This window comes from Ruditapes philippinarum, unplaced genomic scaffold, assembly GCF_026571515.1.
Source record: "Ruditapes philippinarum isolate M1 unplaced genomic scaffold, ASM2657151v2 ctg393_1_1_1_1, whole genome shotgun sequence".
In the NCBI taxonomy this organism is placed as follows: Eukaryota; Metazoa; Mollusca; class Bivalvia; order Venerida; family Veneridae; genus Ruditapes; species Ruditapes philippinarum.
The window spans coordinates 235,593-261,582 of NW_026854713.1; the positions used below are offsets into that span (position 1 = coordinate 235,593).

Here is a 25,990-nt window from a genome sequence, read left to right on the forward strand (position 1 = left end):
CTTCCATAGCAACCACTGACTTCCAATAGCAACCAGTGTCTCAGATAGCAATCCGTTCCATAGATTTCTCTATCACCCAGTGACTTTCCATGACATCCAGTGACTTCCTGGTAGATACAATTGACTTTCTATAACATGGACTTTCCATAGCAACCATTGACTTTCCAAAGCAACCAGTGACTTTCATAGCAACCATTCATTTTCTTTAGCAACAGTTGACTTCCATAGCAACCATTGACTTCCAATAGCAACCAGTGTCTCACAAAGCAAGTCGCAAGTAGTGATTACTACCACAGACTTTTCTAGCAACCATTGACTTTCTGTGACATCTAGTGACTTACACATACCCACCATTGACTTTCCATAGCAATCATTGCTTTCCCATAGTAACCAGTGACTTTCATAGCACCCATTCATTTTCTTTAGCAACTATTGAATTCCATAACAACCATTGACTTTCCCTAGCACCCATTGACTTCCATAGGAACCAGTGACTTTTCATAGCAAACACAGACTTCTAAAGCAACCACTGGCTTTCCTTAGCAACCAGTGTATCAAAAAGCAAGCCATGACTGTCTATTGCCACCATAGACTTCTCTAGCACCCAGTGACTTTCCTTGACATTTAGTGACTACCTTGTACCAACCATTGAATTTCTATAAGAACCATCAAATTTCCATGGCAACCATTGAATTTCCATAGCAACCAGTCAATGTTGCGATTATGATTACTTGTTGATTCAGAAAATCATTGGTTGTCATGAAAAGACACTTGATTTTAAGGAAAATCAATGGTTACTTTGGGACACTGGTTGCTATGGAAGTCAATGGCTGCTTTCGAAAGTCACTTGTTGCTATGGAAAGTCAATGGTTACTATGGTAGTCATCGGTTCCTCTTGAAAGTGAGCGGTTGTTATGGAAGTCAATGATTGCTATGGAAAGTCAAGGTCTCCAATATTGGTCACTGGTTGCTCTGGAAGTCAAAGGTTGCCATAGATGGTTGCTATGAAATTCACTTGTTGCTATGGAAAGTCATTGGTAGCTATAGATTCCAATGATTCCTATGGAAAGTAAGATGTTGCTATTGAAGTCAATACTTGCTTGGGGGAGTAAATACATGTATTTACAATATTGCAATATTGGTCCCTGGTTGCCATGGAAAGGCACTGGTTTCATTGGTTGCCATAAAAAGTGAATGATTGCTATGGAAGTCAATGGTCAAGGAATCTAATATTGGTCACTGGTTGGTCTGGAAGTCAATGGTTGCTATAAAAATTCCAATGGTTGCATGGGGAAGGTACTGGTTACATTGAAAATAATATGGATGCTATGGAAAGTCATTGGTTGCAATGGCAAGTCTATGGATGCTTTGGATAGTCACTTGTTGCCATGGAAAGTCACTGGTAACTATAAATGTCAATGGCTGCTATTGAAAGTTATATGTTGCTATGAAAGTAAAAGTCACTTAGAAAGTCAATGGTTGCAATATTGGTCACTGGTTGCTATGGAAAGTCAATGGTTGCCATGAAAATGCATGTTTCTTTGGAAAGTCAGCGGTTGCTTTGGCAAGTCACTGGTTGCTATGGGAAGTCGAAGGTTATTAAGGAAGTCATTGGTTGCTATGAAAAGTTAGTGGTTTCTAAAAAAGTCAATGCCTGCAATGGAAGATGCTATGGAAGCCAATAGTTGCTTGGGGAGGTCAATGGTTGCAATGTTAGTCACTGGTTGCTATGGAAAGACACTTGTTATATGGAAGTTGCTATGGAAATTTAATAGTTGCTATGAATGTCAATAGTTACTATGGAAAATTACTGGTTGCTTTAAGAAGTCACATAAATGGAAAACTCTATGATCCTGGATAGAGTGGCGTGGCCAAATTCCAGGGCTATAATTTGAATACCTGGAAACTTTTGTTGAAGCCCATGAGACTATGAGCAAAAATTGGTTGAATTTCTGCGCTTGTTGGTGAAATTATTTTATATCAATGTTCATCAATGTTGATACTGTTTTGACCATGTCACACATCATCTTCTCTTGATAATATATCAATTCCACATAAGATAACATTACACTTGTCCTATTTTTGTTTGAACTGTGTGTTATTATATATCTCGTATAATGTGACAGCTACACTTTATAAGTTTTAAGTTGACACACAGAAGTAAAGCAGCAATTAGACAAGATTTGTCATTTATGAACCAAAATATTAGATGTGATTGTGTTGGTTCTAAAATAGGTTTAAATTTCACCATATTTCATGTTTAAATGTTGGGGGCTTCTAGAAATAAACAAACACTGACATATTCAAAGTATCAACTTTTATTTATCGTATACATAAAAAACTCTTCTAAAAACTGAACTCTTACAATTAACACAACACTGTGCACTATGTCACATGACTTTGCAACTATGTCACATGACTTTGCAACTATGTCATATGACTTTGCAACTATGTCACATGACTTTGAAATTATGTCACAATGTCATGATCTTTTAGAATTAAATATCTTCATAAATGTATATAATAAATGTGCGTGGAAGAGAGCTGTTATTTCTATAAACTGAATTCAAAATATTAATAACTTTATATATAAGGCCACTTCTTTTTTATTTCTTGGTTTACAAAATTTTTTTTCAAAAATGTCCACTGGGTGGTCGAAAAAAAAAAAAAAAAAAAAAAACCTCAAAAAGGTCCATCGGGTATATTGTAAAAAAAAAAAAATCTTGTATGGTGCACATAAAACACTATTTTGTCAAAAAAAGTGTCATTCTTCTATTGACATAAGCAAAAACAGTAATTTAAACATCTTTTTATTGTTGTTTTTCCTTAGAATAGTATAGCTTTCATGTTAACGTTTGCTTGTTATAAAGCAGCACTTCTCCCGGTTTATACTGATCGGATGTGTGTCCGAACCGGTCCCGGCTGAGCATTTCGACGAAAAGAAAAATACAATTTAACAATATACTAGCAAATATATCGTAAATCAAACCATTAAATCTTCTCGAGGAAGGATACGGCTTATAGCCGTGCCGATGTACTCATCAACGGCAGCCTTTAAAAAAGCCCGTCTGGTTGGCAAATCTTTAATTCCAACAAAATCAACTTGGAAATAAACAGTGCCGCTCAAGGGCGCCGCCATTGTTGTTTTACCATGAACTGTGGTAGTTATCCGAGGTAGTCCGAATGTTGTGTTATATAGATTCGTACTCAAAAATATTCGAATTTTCGTACTCATATTTATCGCGCTTATCGGATAATTTTTTTTGCATCGGGGGAAAAAAAAGTGGAAATTTCAGTTTTATTTTTTTTCCAATTTACAAATATTTCGGGTCGCCGGTTTTGTAAACCAAGAAATATAAAAGAAGTGGCCTAAAGATACATAATATACAGGTTAAAAGCATATACAAAGGGTGGAAAAAAAGAGCGAGAAAAAGAAAAGAAAATTATGTAAATTAAAATGAGGTATTAACATGTTACATAATACATTACCGCAGGGTTTAGGTAGAGAAAAAAAATAAACCTAAAGAAGTAAAATTGTATTAAAGATTATATTGAATACTAAAATATAATTCCACTATAAAAATAATAAAAACAACAAAGTTTTATTAAAATTCATTAAAGATACATAAAAAAAATGTTTGCATATAATTATGTGCATGTTTTAATATTATAGTAAAAAAAGGTAGGTAAAAAATGTTAAATGCAAGATAGATAAATTATCATTAAAATCTTTAATTGCTGGATATAAAATTATATTTGTTTAGTTTTAAAACTTTGTACCATATCAATTATGCTTTAAATAAAAAAATGAATAAATATCATAATTATAATGTACAAAAAGTATTTCTTGTACATAACCGTACTTATTCTTATTAGTGCACCATCTCTCAAAAAATCAGCTACCATAACTATCGAGGTTAAGGGCTGAAGTTTCAGGCTTAATAACTTACAAGTTCAGTTGGGTTTTTATAAAATGCCAGAAAGTTAAGACAAAGGCACACAAGGGTGGTTCTATAAGCACAAACCCCAGTGGAAATCTGTAAATGACCTTAGGGCATTTATTGGGGCCTATAGAACTATTGTATAATTGTAAGAAATAGACAGCAAATAAAATAAGTTTTCAACATTTTCATATATATATATTATAAAAAAACACCTTTTTTCTACAAATAAATATACATAACAATATTCTACTATAACAATATCCTAATATTAACAAATCAACATGCGATGGCAGAAAAAAAAATAACTCGAAAATAATCTCTTTTTTATCTATACAGCTTTAACATATACATGTACATACATTGCATCACACAAAAATTTTTAAAATAAAAATAATTTTTGAAGAATAAATGCAAAAGCATAGTGCAACATTTCTTTTCCACAGAACAACTCAACATAATACATCAAATTTATATCGGATATTTTGGTTTGGTTTGGAATTATTTTGTTTAATGTTTTGTATTAAGGCGGGCTCACTAAACATTCTTGGTTACGTCCTACTTTTTCTGCTCTTCCTATCAGAGGTCATAATAGTTTATGGAACAAAAAGTTCTGCTTAAAGATTGAACAATAGTTTTGCATTTAGACTTCAATTTGGCATCATGAGATAATATAGTAAAAAACAAGCAAGTCAAATGGAGAGTCTTTCCTTATAAAATATGGAAGCTTTTAAGATCCTGAGGGCGGAGCAAACAGACAAATCCCGCCCATGTCACCACCTCTTATCTCCGCCCACTGTAACACAGCCTTGTTTTCTTGCAACAGCAAAGATAATTGCAGAAAACGAGGGATGGACAAGAAGAAATTGCAGATAATATTTATTGCAGTAAACACCATTTACTTAATTAAGTGTAATAATCAAGAAAAAAATGTTGTCACACATCTTATTTTCTATCCCAATTATTTTCCATATACATGTATTTACATAATTATCAGATACGATAAAAGTAAATGCATAGTTTATAAGAGTAAAGGCAGTCAAGTTTAAGAACCGAAGTAAACAAAATATTTAAGAACACAATCTCCTTATACTGGTTTTCAACAAAAATATACTTTAAATAACACAATAATTTTTATAGAGTTCCATCACTGCTAATGATACCGTATTTGGGAAAATATGAAAAGAATAAAATGCATACATATATTGCATAGATGGTTTTCTATTTAAAACTTTACCTGAATATTTCTAAAATTATAGCACAATTTATTGAATACATAATACAAAAAGCAATAAAACTTTCCGTTCCCAAAATTACCAAACACAAGGGAGTTATCTCGATGTCTAAAATGCCACAGTTAACTTTAAACTTTCAGTTAAAAATTTACTACATGTGTATGTAAATGGCACAATACATATCTATGATGTTTAAAACAAATACTCATCTTAAAATATGTCCACTTTCAAATAATAATAAAAAATGTTAATTTGAATCTTTTTTCAACCTATTCTTGATAGGGCATCTATGCTTTTTTGGCATTAACAAATTTGGGTACAATAATGATTGCAAACAGCTTTTCCATGAAAAAAAAAATGATAACAGCTTTGTAAACTAAAAACAATTATTGGATTTAAAAAACTTCAAATTTGATTGGTTGATTCCAGACACAATTTTGACATCGACCAATGGGAGAGTACAATTCAATCATTGGTTTTCAAATTCAAATAACTAAGAAACAAGGAACCTGATACATCATTTCTTATACAGAAAACACATGTATCTAGAACAACTTTATCAGTATAGAATGAACTTTATCATTATATTATTGTCATATTTCCCCTGAAATTTACTAAACAGCACCATTGTTTTGAACAAGATTTATTTTGTTAAGTATATTCCACTGAGAAACTTTGAACTATGAAACATCAAAGCTGGCAGCTGAAGTCCTGTCTAACTCACTTTTGTTCATAAAGTACAAGAAGGCATAGCACAAATATTGTCCTAGAATGAATGTGACTGGATCTAACACGCAGTATAAATGCAGGATTCGCAGACTTTTAGGAGATAAAATTTAATACAGATATTTGAAGGGATTGTTCAGAAAGACTTCCCCAAATACTTAACTTTCCCCCAATCGTTACTCCATACTTCTAATGTCTTAGGCTACAGCCTTATTTCTCTCATGTGAATTTAATTTTCTATAAAAACTCTGAACATATGTGAACACACATTTCCAGTCTGGTTTCTGCATGCGTACCATGTCTTCAACATCCAATAATGGTGCAATATCAGCCAGTTTCCTGCAAAAAGTAAAAAAACGTTTTCAATATTTCATTTCTGATTTTAATTATATAGGTTAAATACAACATTTTAGAGCATTTGTTTTTGTATGCCAAAAACAGACTTATCCTGCTTTGAACTCTGAAAAGTACATTGTTCATACTAAGTTAAACTGAATATTGTCTACTGTCGTCAACCGATTCTACCAATGCGACCAGTGCAAACCAAGATTAGCCAGAACATCAAGGTCGTATGATCATGGTCTGCACTGTTCTCTATTCAGTAAGTACATATTTTAATAGTTCTCTAAAAATGATGAATAGTTTTTTTAAGATTGAAAGAAGGAAAAAGAACAAGTCCATTTAAGATATTTAGCGTGGCATCTTATTACAGACATGCAGCAAGACAAATATTATCAACTATCTCAATCGTCCTCAATTTAAACTTAGATAGTCTTTAAACAGTCCATATATTGTAATTTAACATTATTCAATTAATTTAATAAGGTTTTAAGTCACATCAATATTGCAAAGGTGACATAGCAAATCCTAAGGGCCATAACTGATGAAAATAGACCTCCAGTGCTCATCTCCACATTATTTCAGGTGAAAGTCACTTTGATAAAGACACTGTTGCAATGAATGTAAAAGTAAACTTTAACTTAAGAGAAAACACTCACTCAGCTGTGTCAAAGGCAAGTTCAAAATTCTTTCGTCTTTGTTTTGGATCCAGAGAATGAATATCGAAGGCATCTGGGTAGAAATGGTGGATTAGCGCACAGAAAGCAATACCATTGTTCCATGATGTCGAGAAATTTGTAATCTCAATAATCTAAAATATGACAGAAAAAAAAGCATTCATAATTATGCCACATGCTAAATTAATATTCTTTTGAGTTTTCCTCTCATCAGATTTTTATGGAAATTTTAAGGATCAAATTATGCAAAAAAAATGTTTTAATTGAAAGGAAAAATGTATATGCTATAAAACATAAAAATTTCTTTAATTACAGCTCAATGGATTTTCAAATGTTAACAAATTAATAAATGTTTTATAAAAGATCTCTCTGCATTATACTTTTTAAAGTAACATACTTAATACATAATTATTATACAGTGATATAGTAAACTGAAATTCAAAAATCAACATCATCAAGGCAAATTAACAATAATCCTTCCAAACAAACACTAAATTTTAACCTAATAAATCATTTAACCCTTAACCTGCGGGAACTGAAAGGGATCAACCTTAACTACTATATAGAGCCAGGCCAGCCTGTAAATTCATGCAGTCTGGCCTGGCTCTATAATGTTGGCTGACCAACTTTTCATCTTTTAAATTTTCAAACTGGTCTCCCTAAAATTAATAATGGAAAGTTTCAAAATGGATGATGGACAAGTTTATTTAAGAAATTCAGCAGGTAAAAGGTTTAAATTCTAACTAGCCTCATGCAATTTATATAAAGTAATAATGAAATTATTCATGTACACAACTATAGCAGGAATCACATGCAATAGCAATGAAGAAAACAAAGTACAACCATACAAGGAAAGCCATAAAAACATCTGTATTTGTGCATGTTGATTAAATCCCATGTTCCTTATATCTGATAGGGTGTGTGTTTTTTTTTCTACTAAGTAAAATACAGGAGCTGTACAAAGGTCATTGAATATATTATGCAACTTTAAAAATTAAAAAAAACAAAAACAAAAAAACTACAAAACTATTAACAGAGATATAAAAAAAAGCTTTTAATGTTAAACTAAATGTTCTTAACAAAAAGGTAATATGCATTACCTTCAAGATAAAAAAAATACCTTTAAAATATTTGTTAAATTCAAATTTATAATTGGCAAAATCAACATCTTTTTCATTAGAATATTATAATAATTTTTGCAGTTCATTAAAATTCTCTGGAATTTATTTAGTTGCTATAGGCAATGCCAACAATTTTTACACAATTAAACATTGATAACGGAAACAGATGAATATGCAAAGAATAATATAATTTCTTGTTTCTTGATTTATGTTGATTTGATGCATTGTTTGATTTAATGACCTTCATAATATGCAAACAAAAACAATTTGCTCACCATACTTTGTCTTTTCTATTTAAAATGGCACTATAGAATCTGAGCAATATCATTTGGTGATCTAATCATACATATAGAGGGTTAGAAATCACATCAGAAAAGGTGACACTACATTAAGACTATTATAAAAAGGTGCCGTTTTAGTCCTCCCCAAGTTAGTAATAGATAAATACATATTACATGACATCACACAAAGTTTTTTTTGGCCAATATTCATCACTGTTTAGTAATCTGTCTTCAACATGATAAAAACAAATTTGCTTCGATCACTGTTTTCAACATTTTTCTATATACATGTTTATTTTTTCAGACTGACAGGAAAAGAAGAAAATAAACAATTTCAATATCCATAACATTATTTTTGACATGATTTTCTTGGTCACATAAAAGAAATATTGGTTGTCTTATTTCTTTTTAAAACATGTACTAAGAGAGACTTGCCTACATCACCAGTATAGATCCAGCACATGTAATATGACCAGAATCTGTACAGTTGACCCCTCAATTGAAAACACATACTGATATCAAAATAACTTGCATTTAAATTGAAAAGTTCCAACACTCATAGAAAATGATTGTCCAGTGTGCAAAGTCAAAGGGGCAAGTCAGCTTAGTAATGAAAAATAAAATCATCCATTTTAAATCAATTTCTAGACAAAGATACACATAAATTACCAACATTTTAACAGACTAGACTTCAAACAATAATGAATATTGATCAAAGTGTGGATACAAAATAAGATATATAAGTGAAAGTGATAGTTAAAGGAAGTATATAGTATAAAGAAAAAGATATTAATATATTTCTGTGGTAAAACACTATAAAGCAAAAGCTACAATGTTTATCAAAATCTTCACTGGTTGTCTGGGAAACAAAAATCACTATAAATTATAGTCAAAGTCCATACAGCATCAGTTTAGAGAATTAATTTTTTTTTACAAATACACAAACTTAATGTAGACCTAAACCCATTTCTGGTTTAAACAAATCAATTACATATATGAGGCAAAAAAATTAATATCAAAACTTCTGCTTTGGAAAAAAATGTATTGTCATACATTCATGTATGATATATGTAAAAGATAATCATTTTCTATTATCAAATGATATATCATTTTGTTATTTTTTTGTTTTGGAAAATAAAACCCATAGAAAGTTAAAATTAAGAAAGAATTTTTATAAAATTTGTAACGAACATCTATCCTTCATTGATAGATCTAGCTGTATGCATTTTGACTGTTTAAATTAAAAAACAAAATAAAATAAAACACCAAGTTATCAAGGTACTGACTAGTGTGTTCCACCAAAAATGGTTTAAAAAAAATAAACTACACACCAACATTAATACACAACATGTATAACAACAATCCAAAAACTTTAACTATGTTTCCAAAAACCTTTAGGTTCGTTTTTTCAAATGAAAACAGTCTAAATAAATGCCTGAATTTCTCATTCAATTTCATTTTTGAAAGTTTTGATATGCTAAATCACCCATAAATAAATGAAATGAGTGAATATTCCATTAATATACTTGACTTCCCCCAAGACATTTTATCATTACAATGTATATACATGTATAATATTATAGTAACTTTTGTTTAAATAGAAATCTGGAGTGATTTTAAACCTTCATATTTCTAGGTGAGACTATCATGCAGTTTTGATGTTAATTTATTTATTTTCTTTACATCAGAAGTTAAAGTTTTCGAATATCACATTTACACATAAACATTTAATACACATATCACAGGGGTGTCCACGCCCAATTTCCAAGCACCATGCTACATATAGCAGCCAATCACAGGGGGGGAGTTTGCCATGCAAGGTCACATGACCTATCTTACATCAGTATATTCGCGAGTCATTGCTTTACACCAATCCAGCAGCATGGTTTTTATGGTACTCGGGCTCCTCGCAACACCTCCGCCTCTACCAGCACCGGGGCCTAAGCTTTAACAAACAAATTATGTCAAATGTTAAAACAGTGTACAATATTTTTGAAACTTAAATGCCTGAAATAAAACCAGAAAACTCTCCATCCTTGGTCCATTGTAACATCCTTAAGTTGCTGATCAGGTCAACTGAAGCCTTGAATATTCTGTATGAGGATAAGTGTTAACCGAAAAACAAACACCACTTTTAACATTCCCGGGGGCTCAAGACTGTTACCAAGTTTCAGCATTTAACTTCTTTCCAATTATGTAATTCCTACACAGAGAAATGAGCATAAATACATGAAAATGTTGGGAAAATGTGTTCAGCATCTCCATGCAACATTCAATAATCAGATTCTTGCCATATTGATATCTTTTTTGTGCGTCTGCCAATAAATTGGGAACTGGAAAATATCAAATCTTGATTGACGACTCATGACAACAATTTTCTGGAACAAAAAAAGTGTAATTAATTAACATTATCTTGATGATCAGATACCTGTAAAATTTTCAGATTGTCGTCTGCTGATATCTTACAGCAGGCGGCAACGTTACATCTACGTCTTACAATCTTAGATCACAAAACCTACGCCAAAATCCTGCAAAATTTGACTATTACTATTACCTACTTTTCAATGTGTAAATATTATAAATTTGGCTGGCATAAAAATTATGTGTTACTATGGAAACAAAAGAAAATTGTATTTCTATGTTATATGTTACATATTTATAGTACAATATAATCAATAAGGTTAAAGAAAGAGGAAATTGTGTTAGTCAAAGGTTTCATGGTAACCAATAGTTTATAATTATAGAAAAATATTAATTGGAAAATGTAAATAATCCTAGGTACATAATAAATTATAGAGGACAGTATTGTGTTAATCTAAGCAAATGTCCAAGCGATCAAGGTGTGTTATAAAAATATTGGGTTACATGCTTACATAAATTTATAGTAAAAAAATGTCTTTTTTGGACGTTACACAGAAGTTTATTCATTAATAAGGTTTTCTAGCAAAATGGAAGATAAAATTTATCAATAAATAATTCTAGCATTTAAACACACAATTATCAACCTGAAATAGAAATGTCACCTATATCCTAGAGCAATCATGATCATGTTGCATCATAAAAATGTATTAAAAACTTTTTTTTTTCAAGTTTTCAAAAACAGATTTCAAATCATAGGGATTGACGTCTGAACAGTTATGAATTTAGCTTATTTGACATTTTTGTCTTATAACTGATATAATAATTTCCAGACAAACCACCTGTCCAGTATGGAGCCAGGTCAATGAGCAAACAGTATATGGTAAAAAATTGAAACTAATAAGTTTGGTAAAAAATCTGAGAAAATACTTGCTTGATTTAAAGGACATAAATCACAGTTTATATTGTTATTTCTGATGCCTTTATGATGTGGGAGAGGATATTAGTATGGAGTATTTAAATATATTTTTTAATGAATTACAAAGTCAAATCTGTCCAAAAATACACTAACACAGCCGGCAAACTTTTATCTCTTGCAAACACATAGAACACCATATTAATTAAAATAATTATGTAACAGTACATTGTCCAAAATGACTGTCTTTCCATGTGGCATCGAGTAAGTTAAAGTAGGTTTTTTCAGTCAGAATTTTAAACTACACTTGTAACTATTACAAGAAATAAAGTCAAAGTTTTATTAACTGTGTCAGATTATTTTTGGACAAGTTTGACTACATTTTTATTAGTGCAGTTTAAAATATTATTTTTGTACTAATTAATTATAATAAATCTATTCTACTTAAAATTCTCAGTAAATTTCAAATGCAAAGGCCAGAACATTTTCTGTAAAAAAATATATTCTTAATCTAACCAAACATAATTATTCTTTAATCAAAGCAAAAAAATTTGATAACATGTTGAAATGTTTGAAGAGAAAGCTAATGTAGTTGTTTAGAATAAAGATTTCATTTTGAAAAGTCTTTTTGCTAAATTGTGACCTTGACTTATGAACGATCAGTCTTACGAGCAAGTAAGTAAGCAAGTAAGTGAATGGCAAGCATACTAAGATACAGTAAGACCTGTCACGTTGCCCTCTATAGTTCACGTTGGCCCCGATAGTTGAAATTTAGTGAGAAAGGACTAAAGGTCAATAAAAAAAGTGTGATTAAACAGCTTCTACATATCACAACACGACCGATTCCTTGCGCATGGAACACAGCCGTGTTAGATTCATGTGATATGTTTCTCTCGCCTACAATAAACAGCTGTCACACAGCCAAGCTGTCTTGTTTTATGTACCTCGCTATATTCAGCAGTGTTGATCTTCACGAAATTCAGCACATCCTGTTTAATGCTGACCGCATTTCTCTTGAACGTGTTGGCAGCTCTCTTAGCAAAAGTGTACGCTACTAGGGGACTAAGAAAAACACCATGCCAAAATTAGCAACAACACCAGGTTACAAAAATATCACATTCATATAATTATTTTTATAGTCAAATGATAAATCATACGAAATAAAATGTAAAATAATAAATTCTATATTAAAAGTTGACATAAAATTTTCAGTCATAAAATACAAAATTCCAATCAAAATATTTTCAAATTGATGCCAAAACAATGAATATTTATTAACATTTATTAGATATAATGAAATTCAAAACTTAAAATTAAAGTTAATCATCACTCATGAAAACTTACTATTTATTTTGCAATTGTGTAAATGCCAAACAGACAGACAAACTGACAGGTATTGAAGGTATTCAAAATTTTAATTGAAAATAGTCTGTCTTTTTATATGGAACTCTTTTATTTTTAACTCACTGAAATTCATGCCTATAATTTTTGAGTCAATAACAAATTTTATCTAGCCAAAATAACAACTTTATTCATATAATGGTATATTTCAGAGTCATGTCCCTTAAAAAACCAAATACCAAATGAGAATTGAGTACTGGTGGGTTACAGGTCCATCAGAAATGTGCGTAAAAAAAAAACAACCCCAAAACCAATGTCTAATGTGTGCAGTATTGAAAGCTTCCTCTCCCATTTTAAAGCAACTTTTTTTAACAACTTCTGTCAATATACTTTATCGACAGTTATAATAAAACTTTTTTTTTCATAAGCAAATAAAAATCATCTAACTATCGGGTTAAATAACTTGATTTGCTTTGTATTTCTATAAATACCAGTGTGACAACTGACATAGCTTCTCTCAAGGCAGTGTCTCATGAAAATATTGTCATAAAATCCTGCAAATTTCTTTCATGTTTTTGCCTGTTTTTCATCATATGACATCAAAGCATTGTATTATTATTTTATGGAATTCATTATTATTTACATTCATCAACGTGTTTGCTTCTTACCTTTACCTGAGTTTGTTATTTATATTTTTATGTTTAATTTGTTTATATCTTATAATTCTAATATAACGAATGATAATAAAAATTAATCAAATCCATGAAGATGTGCAGAATTTGTGATAGCTAGAATAGCTAGAATAACATTACATCCTTCAATTATATACGGTAATACAGTAATACTTATTTAATTTCATTACATAAATCAGTAACATATGTTTCTAATGAACAACTTCTGTAGATTCCGAAAGAAAGATGAAAACAACAAGGTAAAACTTACTTTGTTTTGGGGGCATTTTTGGCATCCATGGCCTTGAAAGCATTCATAGCACCACCTCTACCTGTAATACAAAATATAACATGCTAAGTATATGTAAATTTTATTTTTTGTGCAGAATTTCTTTAATATTTCAAAAGACTACAGGAAGACAAAACAAACTATCCAAAATCTGAAAATAAAATCATAGACGCCATTTTGATGTTGAACGTTGCATGCTTAGCATGTTATGTTGTTAATATAAAGGTTGTTTTTTTTTATATATAAATTTTTCTATTTTCTGCTTTTAGTTAAAATCTGAATAATGTTAATCATAAAACTATCAAAATAATAAAATTATATAAAACAACTTAATAATAACTTATCTAAAGCAATTATGATTCAAGTAGTGAAATTTAACTATACAAATACTAATGTAATAAGTTAAAAACAGAAAAGAAAGATAAATTTACAATTTTTTAGTAGAAAAGAATGATAATAAATCCCTGAAACAGAATAAATAAAGATATTGTACCATTTATAAAGATAAAAACATTGAAAGCTAGTTAATGTTAACAAGAAATATCAATTGCTCCAAAAAAACCCGCCAATTTCAAAATACATAAAAACAGATTGAGTTTTGAAAGTGTATAATGATTTACAATATGATAATATCTAAAGCATGCAATTTCTATTCACATATTTATTTCCATCACAACAATTATAAGAGTGAAGTTATTGTATGAAAAGTGGACTAAATTCTGAATTGTACCTAACTTCCAGGTAATTGAAACTTTTACTTCAGTATCTTGTATTTCAGAATTTTTAAAAAAAGTGTATTTAAAAAAAAATCAGTTAAAATGCCTCTTTAACCAAATGTTTAAAGTCTGTGTAAATTGTTTACAGTTTGAAAACCAGAGTTAAATTGTGAAGAGCTAAAATCTTATGAATATGAGAACTCTATCATATAGGTGCTTGGTAAAATGTATATGTCATTTTATAAATACCAATGATATCAATGAAATGCTACAATATCCTAAGATAACATAATTATGATAAACTACTATGCCATAATGTTATGTGATCTCACTGAAATGTGATAAGGTTTTAAAATCTCATTGAAATGCTTTGAGATATATTAAAATCTCATTGAAATGCTTTGAGATATACAATAATCTCATTGAAATGCTTTGAGATCTATTATTATCTCATTGAAATGCTTTGAGATCTATTATTATCTCATTAAAATGCTTTGAGATCTATTATTATATCATTAAAATGCTTTGAGATCTATTATTATATCATTAAAATGCTTTGAGATCTATTATCATCTCATTGAAATGCTTTGAGGTCTATTATAATCTCATTGAAATGCTTTGAGATCTATTATAATCTAATTGAAATACTTTGAGATCTATTATAATCTCATTGAAATGCTTTGAGATCTATTATAATCTCATTGAAATGCTTTGAGATCTATTATAATCTCATTGAAATGCTTTGAGATATATTATAATCTCATTGAAATGCTTTGAGATCTATTATAATCTCATTGAAATACTTTGAGATCTATTATAATCTCATTGAAATGCTTTGAGATCTATTATAATCTCATTGAAATGCGTTGAGATCTATTATAATCTCATTGAAACACTGTAAGATTATGTTGTCTTAATGAAATGTGATGAGATTAAATCAACATCACTGACATGCCTTCTATCTCATTGAAAGTCATCAGATCATTACAATATCATATAATGGAAATTCCATGAGAATATTATAAAGAAAGTTTATACTTATTAATCTGGGTCTATACTAAATTAATTATTTACAACAATTTTGAAACTAAAAAGGAAAGACTAAGTTACAACAAATTTTCTTTGCATAGTTTGCTCAGTTTGTTTTTGAATAATGTTGCTATGGTAACAAAAGAAATTGAAAAAGTTTACCATATTGATTTTTAATGAAAAAGGTAAAAAAAATATAAGAGGATCACAATAACAGAAATATAAAGACATACATTTATAATAATGTTTGATATTAAATGCCTGTCTTTGAAAATAACTTAGGATTATACAGAATTTATTTTAGTTTGATTGTGTAGTAAGATATACTCTTGAATTATTTCTGGAACCAACCAGTACAGCAACGAGTGTAAAATTTCTCTCCAAGGAAACAGCAACTTGCCTCTGACTGGGTTTGACTCTGTATCACTTATCAAATGTAAGACCTTGTCAGCTAACCCTAACCCTAATTAAATGTAAAAGCTTGTAAGCTTATCAAATGTAAAAAACTTGTAAGCTAACCAAATGTAAGAAATTGTAAGCTAACCAAATGTAAAAACTTGTCAGCTAATCAGATTTAAGAATTTGTAAGCTAACCAAATGTAAGAAATTGTCAGCTAATCAAATGCAAGAACTTGTCAGCTAAACAAATGTGAAAACTTGTAAGCTAATCAGATTTAAGAACTTGTTAGCTAATCAAATGAAAAAAAAACTTGTAAGCTAACCAAATGTAAGAAATTGTCAGCTAATCAAATGTGAAAACTTGTAAGCAAATCAAATGTAAGAACTTGCAACTGGTCTGCAAATTACTTTCTTTACAACTATAGTAAATACATCTCAACCAAAAGCTGTTGCTAATGGTTTCAATATGTTATTGACATAATCAAAACTTTTACGATCAAAATGTAGTACTTGCAACTAAGTTAAATAGTGATATCATGCAATTTTATTCTTCATATATATTTAAAGAGGTTAGGATTGAGTTAAATATCTATTTAGACAGTGAGTTTACAATATAAATTATATGTATGACTAGATAAACAATACTGCACTTTACATTTTGGACTGAACTTTCAGTTATTACTGACTTTTTCAAAAAGAGAAATTCACATTTTTATATAATTATATTTTGGATTCTTTTCAAAATATTATTGAAATTTATTATGTACATTGTAATAATTATTCCTGATATTCTAAACAAAAAAACACCAAAAAAACGTTTCGTATACATTTTAAATTCATTTTTACTCGCTTATTTTAACTTTTGAAAACAGAGCAATTTCAAGAAACCCATGAAGTTACTACTTCCACAATGGTTTCTAATATTACAAATTTAAAATACAAGTTGGGTTGGATTTTAAGTCTTACCAACACAGTAATGGTCATACAGAGATTTTCAATCTAATCTCTTGGTGGAAGACCTAAACCTATCAATATGTTGTTATAGGCATGGTGCATGCAACCAAGTATAACCACCAACCTTCTGTAAATTAATTGGAGGGCATTTGTTTCATTTGCCTGATTTAACTAGAAATATGTATATCATTTTAAACCTTAAATATTTTTTCAGTAGTCCAAAATGTAAAGTTTTATGTAAGCTACAAGTGTTATAAGCTAAGCTAATACTAAAAACAGTTAATATATAACGTATAATGGCAAGCGGTATATGTCGTCTACCTCCCCACGTCTCGGTTTTCTCCGATGTATGTGTCACGTTGTCTTTACTGCTCCACGACTCCGTTTTCACCGTTAGAACACCACTCACACTTCCAGCAGCTTTAATTATTTGCTGAGCCAATTGATCTTCTAGTTAAGGTTGGGAATAAACCAATCATATATATATATAAGTAAAATATCTAGCCAAAATGCTTATCAGTCTTCAGCCAAATGCTTCACCGCAAACAACCAAATTTTCTCGGAAACAAGCTTTGTAAAAAAAATATGATATGTAATGACTTTTCCATATGATACTGCATAATTTAACTGCAAGATTATGTGTGCATGACCAAAGGGAATAATTGGTGAGGAAAGATAAGAAAATGTTAACCTGTTAACAACAAGGCATTTAGAGTACTCTTCTGTTGTTGATTATTTTTTTTTTGTGTTTTCTTTACAATATTTTTAAGAATTCCAGTCAGGAGAAAGTTCCACTCATTCTATTTTATTGAAAATTGTTATGTAATTTTTTTGTAAATATTTGAAAAAATTTCAACAAAATTGGCAAATTTATTTCCAAATTACCGATTTTGAACTTTCATGGTCAATTTACAACATTGAAAGAATTGGCATCAAAATCATTTTGTTTCAAACTAGGATGGCAATTTATTAAACCTAGAAGTTTATATGTCATTATAGAAATATCATATTTTCTTAAGCTTTTTTTTTATTTCCGAGAAAATTACCAAGTATACATGCTGTATGATACATTCATTCTATCATTCACACATGGATGACTAATAATAATGAAATGAAAATTGCAGTAAAATATAAACTTGTCAACATAATCATGAAATAAAATAAAACAAAATAAATAATTTTAAAATGAAATAAAATGAAAATATTATATACCATGCTCAGAATATGCAAAATTTAAGCTTTGATAAAATTATGCAGTTGATTAGTAATTTTGCTACCATTTTTTTATTTTTTTGGTAGCAGTGAATAGGTTCTTCCTTTTCTTCAAATACTTTTGGTAGCATTAGAAACATTCTTAAATTTGAGCAAAAAGGCCACTAATCCACAGCATTGCCTTGTATGTTGATTGAAACAAATCCTTAAGATTTTGATAGCCCTTTCAAATTCATTTTGCAAGAAAATGCCAGGGCTATAATGTTTTCCATTTCATATTTCAGAAATAGTTTGAAAATAGTTTGTTAGATTCAGAGGACTTTAAATTTGAAAATGAAAATAGCTAATCTTCCTTTCCATTGAAGTCTTTTACAAATGGAGGAAGAAACAAAAAGGGAGGTAAGTATTGCAGTGTCTCATTAAAATAAGATTCAGAACTTAAAACTGACTTTAGGATGGAGCTGCATGCAATGGTACCACATTGGTGACGGACTGATGGTGACAAATGGAGAGTGAAATTGAAAAAAGTGATGTGAAGATAGAATAATAAAATGGATGGTCAAATAAAGGGCAGCAACTCTTACCAGACTCCCTGTCACCTCCACCTTGCCTGCCCATTCTCCGAACAATTGTTAAAGAAATTATTTTAAATGTATATGCCTGATAAATCCATGGATATGAATTTGGCAAAAACTATTATGACAGAAGTAAATTGACTTTTTGCCTTAAAGTAGTTGGTGCTTTAAAATAAACTAAAGGGCTGTAACTCTGCAAAAATTAATCCAGTGAATATAATATGGCTTTTTTTTTCATGAAAAAAGAGAGAAAAAAAATGATATAATAAATAAGTATATGTGATGAAACAATAAATGTGGCATTTTCATAGTACATAAAATTAGGTTAGTTTGGAAAAGAAAATTGACTAGCCCTATATTGGTTTTCAAAAATAAAATGAGTAAATTGTCCCAAAAATATCATGTTTCTCTAAAATCTTTGGGTTTGGCCTGTTTGGTCCGTCAATTTCATTACAAGACTTTTTGTTTGATTATTTTTTTTAAAATATAAAAAATATTATGCCATCCTATTTTTTGCATCTCATTTGTTAATAAAGCATATAAAAAGACCCTATAAGTGTATAAAACTGAGTTAAACAGGTATTAGATTTTAAATGATAAATTTATAGATAAGATCATAAGTGATCAAAATATATTAATCTAAATTGACATTACTGATTGTCTTTATTTTATTTAATACAGCTGAAACCTCTTTTAAAAATAAAATTCCCATACTAGGGCAGTCAACATATAATTTTGTACAAATTTGGTCATTTTCTTTTTCTTTAACAATTTTTTTTTACATTCACCACTTTTGAATTTTCCCAAAAAATTATTTTTGTGTTTCAGCATGAAAAGAGCTCAAACTTAGAGAAAAGCCTTGCAGTGAGTTTGATGGACCAAACAGCCTGTAATAATAGTTCTACTTTCAATGCGTTTTTAAAAACGGGAAAAAGGGGACACAATCGTAAAACCGGCTTACCTGAAGGTTTAGAAGCTCCACCCACTTTTGTCACAGTTTCTACTTTCCGTGTTGTCGTTACAGTCTTACCATCTAGAAATAAAATCCCGAACACTGCATGCTTTAAGCACATCCAACAATATATAATACCGAAACTTATGAAACAATCAGATGCAAAAACAGCAGACGCCAATCTTTTTATATGATTATAAATCGTTTCAACACATTTTCAGGCAGTTTTGTTATACATATAATGAAGGCAGCAAATTTTTACATTATGTTATTGATGTTAATTTTGGTTAATCGCCAAATTCCATCAATGATAGGGATGTAACAAAGATGTAACAGATTATGATGTTATCCCACAAATGATCGTTTAATGGTCATAAAACATAATGCACAGTTTGATTAAAAACAATCAACAGAAATTCTCAAGTAACAATATTGCCAAGACCAGATTTCCATGTATTATTTGATGTCTTCTTACACTGTATATATATATATATCTATAAAATATCGCCATAAATTTTATTTTTGGTCAGTTCGATTCCGGACATATTTCTAACATTATTATCTCAAGTTTGAAATAAAAACATTGAATTTAGCAAATATAATCAGGGTAAGTCAACAGAGTATATATGGTACTTTTAAAATGAGGGTATTTAATGGATAAAGACGGTACTCCTAACTAGGATTCTGGTAGGGTTTTGGTAAGACCAGTAACCAGTACAGGAAAGAAGATTGGTAACCATTGCAGGAAGTGGGTGGGGTGGGGGGTGACGGGTGGTAATTCATAATAGACAGTGTGATGCAAATTGCAAGCTCTCTCATGGGCATCATTTATTGCTTTGTGACCACAATCATATCACTTTCACTATACATTTATAATTCTTCATGCCTATGATATCAGTACCAAAATGGAATATATCAGCAAGGTTGTGCAGACTGGCCTAGCTCTACAATTGGTTGCAAAGACTGTAACTGCTGGTTACTGCATTGTAAGGTTTAACTTATAATACCTACTCAATTCAATTCATATAAAGTGCTCCTTCACTCTTATACTCAAAAATTATCAATAATTTTAAGGTTTGGATGGCATCATTGGAAAAACCATAAGGTAAAATGTATGGAAAAGGGCAAATATTTTTTTCACCATTTAGGCATAGAGGTAAGGTAAAAAGGCAGCACATCAGATAATACTTTAAAAATCAGGCCTAACCTCTTGTTACTTCAGTTTTCACCGTTGACGTTTGTGACATACCAGTCTTCCCGGCTGCTTGGTCATATGATTCCAATGTCTTCTTCTTTAATAAATCAGCCTGCTTTATTTTCTCTTGAAGAGCACGCTCAGAAATATCTAAATGTGCAGAATCCTGGTGAGTAGCAGCGCGTCCAGAAAATTCCTGCATAGTTTTTTTCTTCTGTTCATCGGCCAGTTTCATCTAAATCACAGAAAAATCGGTTTAGTCTTGTATCTAACATATCATTTTTTAATATCAAAACTAACCAACAATATTGAGCCTGATCAGACTGTACAGACATTCAGGCTAGCCTGACTCTATACTGGTGAAATAGTTTTGTCAATGCTTGCTATTTCTAAAAGATTTTAAAGATTTCTGAAAGCCTTAGCCTTCTGACGGAAATTGTACCCATGCAACCAGTGCAGACTAAGTTCAACCAACACAACAGTGTCGTCTGATCATGGTATGCATCGTTCATTATTTCAGTCAGTACTTAATTCTAAATTTTCCCTTAAAATGATGAATGGTTTTGTCCAGAATTTTTTTTTTAAATTTTCCCTTAAAATGATGAATGGTTTTGTCCAGAATTTTTAAATTTTCCCTTAAAATGATGAATGGTTTTGTCCAGAATTTTTAAATTTTCCCTTAAAATGATGAATGGTTTTGTCCAGAAATTTTAAATTTTCCCTTAAAATGATGAATGGTTTTGTCCAGAAATTTTAAATTTTCCCTTAAAATGATGAATGGTTTTGTCCAGAATTTTTAAATTTTCCCTTAAAATGATGAATGGTTTTGTCCAGAGTTTTTAAATTTTCCCTTAAAATGATAAATGGTTTTGTCCAGAATTTTTAAATTTTCCCTTAAAATGATGAATGGTTTTGTCCAGAATTTTTAGATTTTCCCTTAAAATGATGAATGGTTTTGTCTAGACTGAAAGATGGACTAGTTCATTAAATATACTCAGGGTGGTAAGGTATAAAACGCACCCTCTCACGAAGCTGCTGTTCAGCCAAATCAAGGTGTTTAGACTCGTGATGGTCGGCTGCTTGTTTCTGGAACTGTTCCATTTTTTTCTGCTTCATAAGGTCGGCCTCCCGATGTTTTCTCTTGATGGGATCTTCTGTCTCCACATGTCTCGCAGCTCGCTTTGCCTCCCATTCTTCTGTTAAATGTAAAAACAAAAAAAGCAACGAAAATTTAGAATTGTTAACTTGCAGAGAAACATGTAACAGACCTAAGTCATGCTAATTATGTTAGTTGTATGTATGTAGTTGACCACGTCACATACCTATTTGGAGCAAAATTTGTAATTGACTAACTTTAAACTAACTAAATTTTTACAATAAATTACATGTACAGTCAAAAACTTGTAGTGCAGGTAAGTAATTTTTCTTGTTGCAGACTTTTGGAAATAATTTGATCGTTTTCCTAATCTACGAAATATAAAGGATTAGACTACAGTTTGCTCATTCATACAATCAGTTCACTTAGCTTTCAAAATTCTGTCTTCTTCAGAAAAAACTAAGTTGGTTTGATTATTCACACATGCATATGGAAATCTGAACTGACAATGTTGTAAAATAAGAAATGTTACAACTTTTTTTTGCAAAAGACCTATTAATTTTTTTCTTTTGCTTCACAATTCACATTGCATAAAATCTGCATTGTTTCTGATGGTTTGAGTGTGCTATAAACTAGGTGAAACTGCACGAGAAGAAAAACTCTTGTGTAACAATGTGATATAGGTAACTAATTACCCAGAAGTCTTTGCAAACTATAAAACACGGAATAATCATTGTTAAGGATGCAATTAACTTCTTCACATCAAAACAATGTCTACGTGCCAAAATGAAAACACTAAACAATTGTGTTCCTGACTTTTTTTCACCCTGATATATTGCATTAACACATTAGTATCTGTTCATCAACACAAGACGCATTTAAAAAATATATTGTAATTTACCAACTGGTTGGTGAAGTATGTACAGGTAAAAAAACCAGTCAAAAAATAAGAACATAAATACTAAGATATAATGTTTTCATCATGATTTCAACAGATAACAAATATACAATAAACTGACACTTTTAAACACCCAATAAACTCTGATTATCCTTAAAAAGTTGGGAAATTTTATATAAATAGGGAAAATGATCAGATTATGCCCAAAATTTCAAATTCAAATATCTGGGAAAAGTTATTCCTTCCAGACTGTGGCCAAGGCTTGATCTAAGTTACATTACACCAAACACTAAGTAAGGGTTATTTCCAAGGAGATAACTCTTACACCATCATCTAAGATAACTCTTACAACATTACCTAAGATAACTCTTACATCATTATTTAACATAACGCTTGTATCTAAGATAACTCTTTCATCATAATCTTAGATAACTGATCCTACACCATCACTAAGTTAAAACTATAAACCTTCCCACAGCTATCTTTACACCTGAAGTATCAATGTCTTTTGTAAGATCTGAACCTAGAGCAGTTCAAAGCTACTGGGTCAAACTGGCCTTCAAATAAAAATTTTGTATAGTAAGGTAACAATAATTAGCTTGATTTCAACATCATTAAAATCAGATCATGGTTTTTGCTCTAATTTTACTCTTTGCTATTAGGATATGATTTAAATGAGATTGGCTTGACATAAACTTACTCATATGTTGGTCTCTAACTTCTTTTATGCGAGCTCGGATCTTTTTCCTCTCATCAAAATTGTCTGACTTGCTCAACTGAAAGTGTTAAAGACACAGTGAGTTATTAAAGAAAGTATTATAAAATACTAAGTGTATTTTGTCCACAGTGGAAAATCTTATGTTCTCTTTGTTTTTCGTTTAGTATCATGTTTTATTGGTGTTATTATGTGACAGAGCATGCACATACATTCTTTGGCTATAGTGTATCATACAGAGTTTAAGTGGTGATAAGCCCAGGTACTAGTGGTGATGGACTCCAGTTTACTAGTGGTGATGGATTCATGTTTACTAGTGGTGATGGACTCAGGTTTACTAGTGGTGATGGATTAAATGAGCCATTTCATTTTAGTTCAGTTTAAATATACTTGATTTGATTTGGGCTTAATCACTTTTAAGTCCCTTGCTTCATGGAGCTAACAAATACTGGTTACATATGAAGAAACAAGGCTGTTACCATAGAAGGGAACAAACCTCAAATCCTGTATTGAGAGGCAGACACCTGCTTATACCACAAGGCATTATTTCAGGTAAAAAACTATATACTTGATAAAGTTTCAATAATTACAAGTTTAATGTAAATGCACCTTGAAAATTGAACGAAATTGAAATTGACAAAATTAAAATAAATTCACTTCAGAATAAAGCTTCAGCCAATCAAATCTATAAACAAAGTAGGTGGCATTTCAAAATGCAGTGTTGAAGAATTCTAAGAATTCTTTTGTTATTATAAACCTGTGTGATATAAACCTTATTTTCATGTGCCACTTGGAATAGCAATAAAATAAATTCCAAACTGTTTACACAGCACATTTTCTAGCAGACTTGTTTTTTTGTGTAAACATTTTCCTAGCACAAAGAATACTGGGAATAGTTTGTATCTTAGAGAAATCAATTTATCCTAGAAGATATTATGAGATAGCTATCAAAGTTAACATGATTTTGATGATATAGAAATTTGATTTCTCCGAAAAACATGATTATCTACATGAAATAAGAAATATTTGTGGGTATTCTAAATTATAGAATTCTCTTCAAATGAGTTAGACTGTAGTTTCGCACCAAATGTAATTTATGCATTATTCACATTATGACCCCTATGCTCCCTTGGCTCCCTCATCCCTAAAGAAGTACTGGGGACTTTTCTTGGACAATTAAATACTTAAAAGGGCCAAATTTGACTGCACATTCACCCAATATCCTCCATACTTCCCCGAGGATTGGGGGCAGTCTTGTTCAAATCTGGTACTCCAAATTAGACTGACAGCCAAATAATATTGTGTAAAGAAATGTTGAACCTTACAGTTTAAAATTTTCACAGCACAGTATTAAACCCCCTAAACATTTTAGCTTCCCTTACTCTTCTCATTTGTATAACATGATTTAGAGCTGCTTAATGAATCAGGAAATGTCCATAGGGATACAAGGGGTATCCTTATTGAAAATGCTAAATACAGAGAACTCTTAAAACCATAAAGAAATCTAGAAGTGTATAGAGAAATCTAAAAACCAACATAACAGTATAGAGAAATCTTATATCATTAATTTGATTTAAAATGACTAATTACCAGGTCATTCAATTTTTCCTCGTCTGTGATGGTGGAATAGTCCATGTTAGATGTGGAGGGGGCAGAAGGGTCCCAGTACTGGACAAATTTACGACTTGAACCACAGGCGGTCTTCTCCTCTTCCTTCTGAAAAAAAATAAATCACACCAATTTTAAATTACAACAATTTTAAAATTACAACAAAATTTTTATTGTAAACACCCGTACATTGTAAATGCCCTGAAATGATGTTAGTTAATCATATATCTGAAAATGATCATAAGCAGTCCTAAAATAACTAAATAAATGATGCAGCATTTCTAAAAATAAATGTAATCACTGAATAAGTAAAAAGATACAATCTTTACCTGAAATAACTGAATAAGGGATGCCACATTTCTTCTACCAACTGCTGTCATTTTTTATATAATCAAACGATAACTTAATCACTTATATTGTCCAAATTCAATTTTAAACCTTAATTCAAACATTTTTATGAAAAAATAACCACTTTCTATTGCATTCCAAAAATGTGAAAAAAATCTCTAATTCTCTTTGTTTTCATAATGAAATGTGGTGTGTCAACATGAACATCTTCAAACAAACAATCTGGCAGTAGGAACCTTAAACTATTTCTATATTTACCATTACAGGGTGAAATTACCCCAATCTAAGGACAATTATTGTATGAAATGGTACACATTTATTGCTGTTGTTTCCTTTGAAAGTTATTAGCATTTAAGAGTTTGATTACAGAAAATGTCAATAAAACTGGTGTCCATTTT

General features: G+C 30.4%; 1 protein-coding gene across 9 annotated transcripts in view; it reads right to left on the reverse strand.

Annotated features, from left to right (window-relative positions):
• Positions 1-3,485: 3,485 nt before the first annotated feature.
• Positions 3,486-25,990, reverse strand: part of LOC132740844 (muscle M-line assembly protein unc-89-like) — a 124,132-nt gene continuing 101,627 nt past the window's right edge. For 2 of the 9 annotated variants that reach the window (XM_060728872.1, XM_060728869.1), the window contains 10 exons: positions 25,227-25,352; positions 23,622-23,697; positions 21,948-22,123; positions 20,940-21,162; positions 19,742-19,813; positions 17,315-17,443; positions 13,878-13,938; positions 12,539-12,656; positions 6,901-7,052; positions 3,486-6,241 (listed from right to left, as the gene is read on the reverse strand). In XM_060728872.1, coding sequence (XP_060584855.1) covers positions 6,100-6,241; positions 6,901-7,052; positions 12,539-12,656; positions 13,878-13,938; positions 17,315-17,443; positions 19,742-19,813; positions 20,940-21,162; positions 21,948-22,123; positions 23,622-23,697; positions 25,227-25,352 — 1,275 coding nt within the window. In that variant the 3' untranslated portion in view covers positions 3,486-6,099. Of the gene's footprint in view, positions 6,242-6,900; positions 7,053-10,159; positions 10,266-12,538; positions 12,657-13,877; positions 13,939-17,314; positions 17,444-19,741; positions 19,814-20,939; positions 21,163-21,947; positions 22,124-23,621; positions 23,698-25,226; positions 25,353-25,990 lie in introns of all 9 variants that reach the window. The other 7 variants (XM_060728873.1, XM_060728871.1, XM_060728874.1 and 4 more) reach the window with 7 other exon arrangements.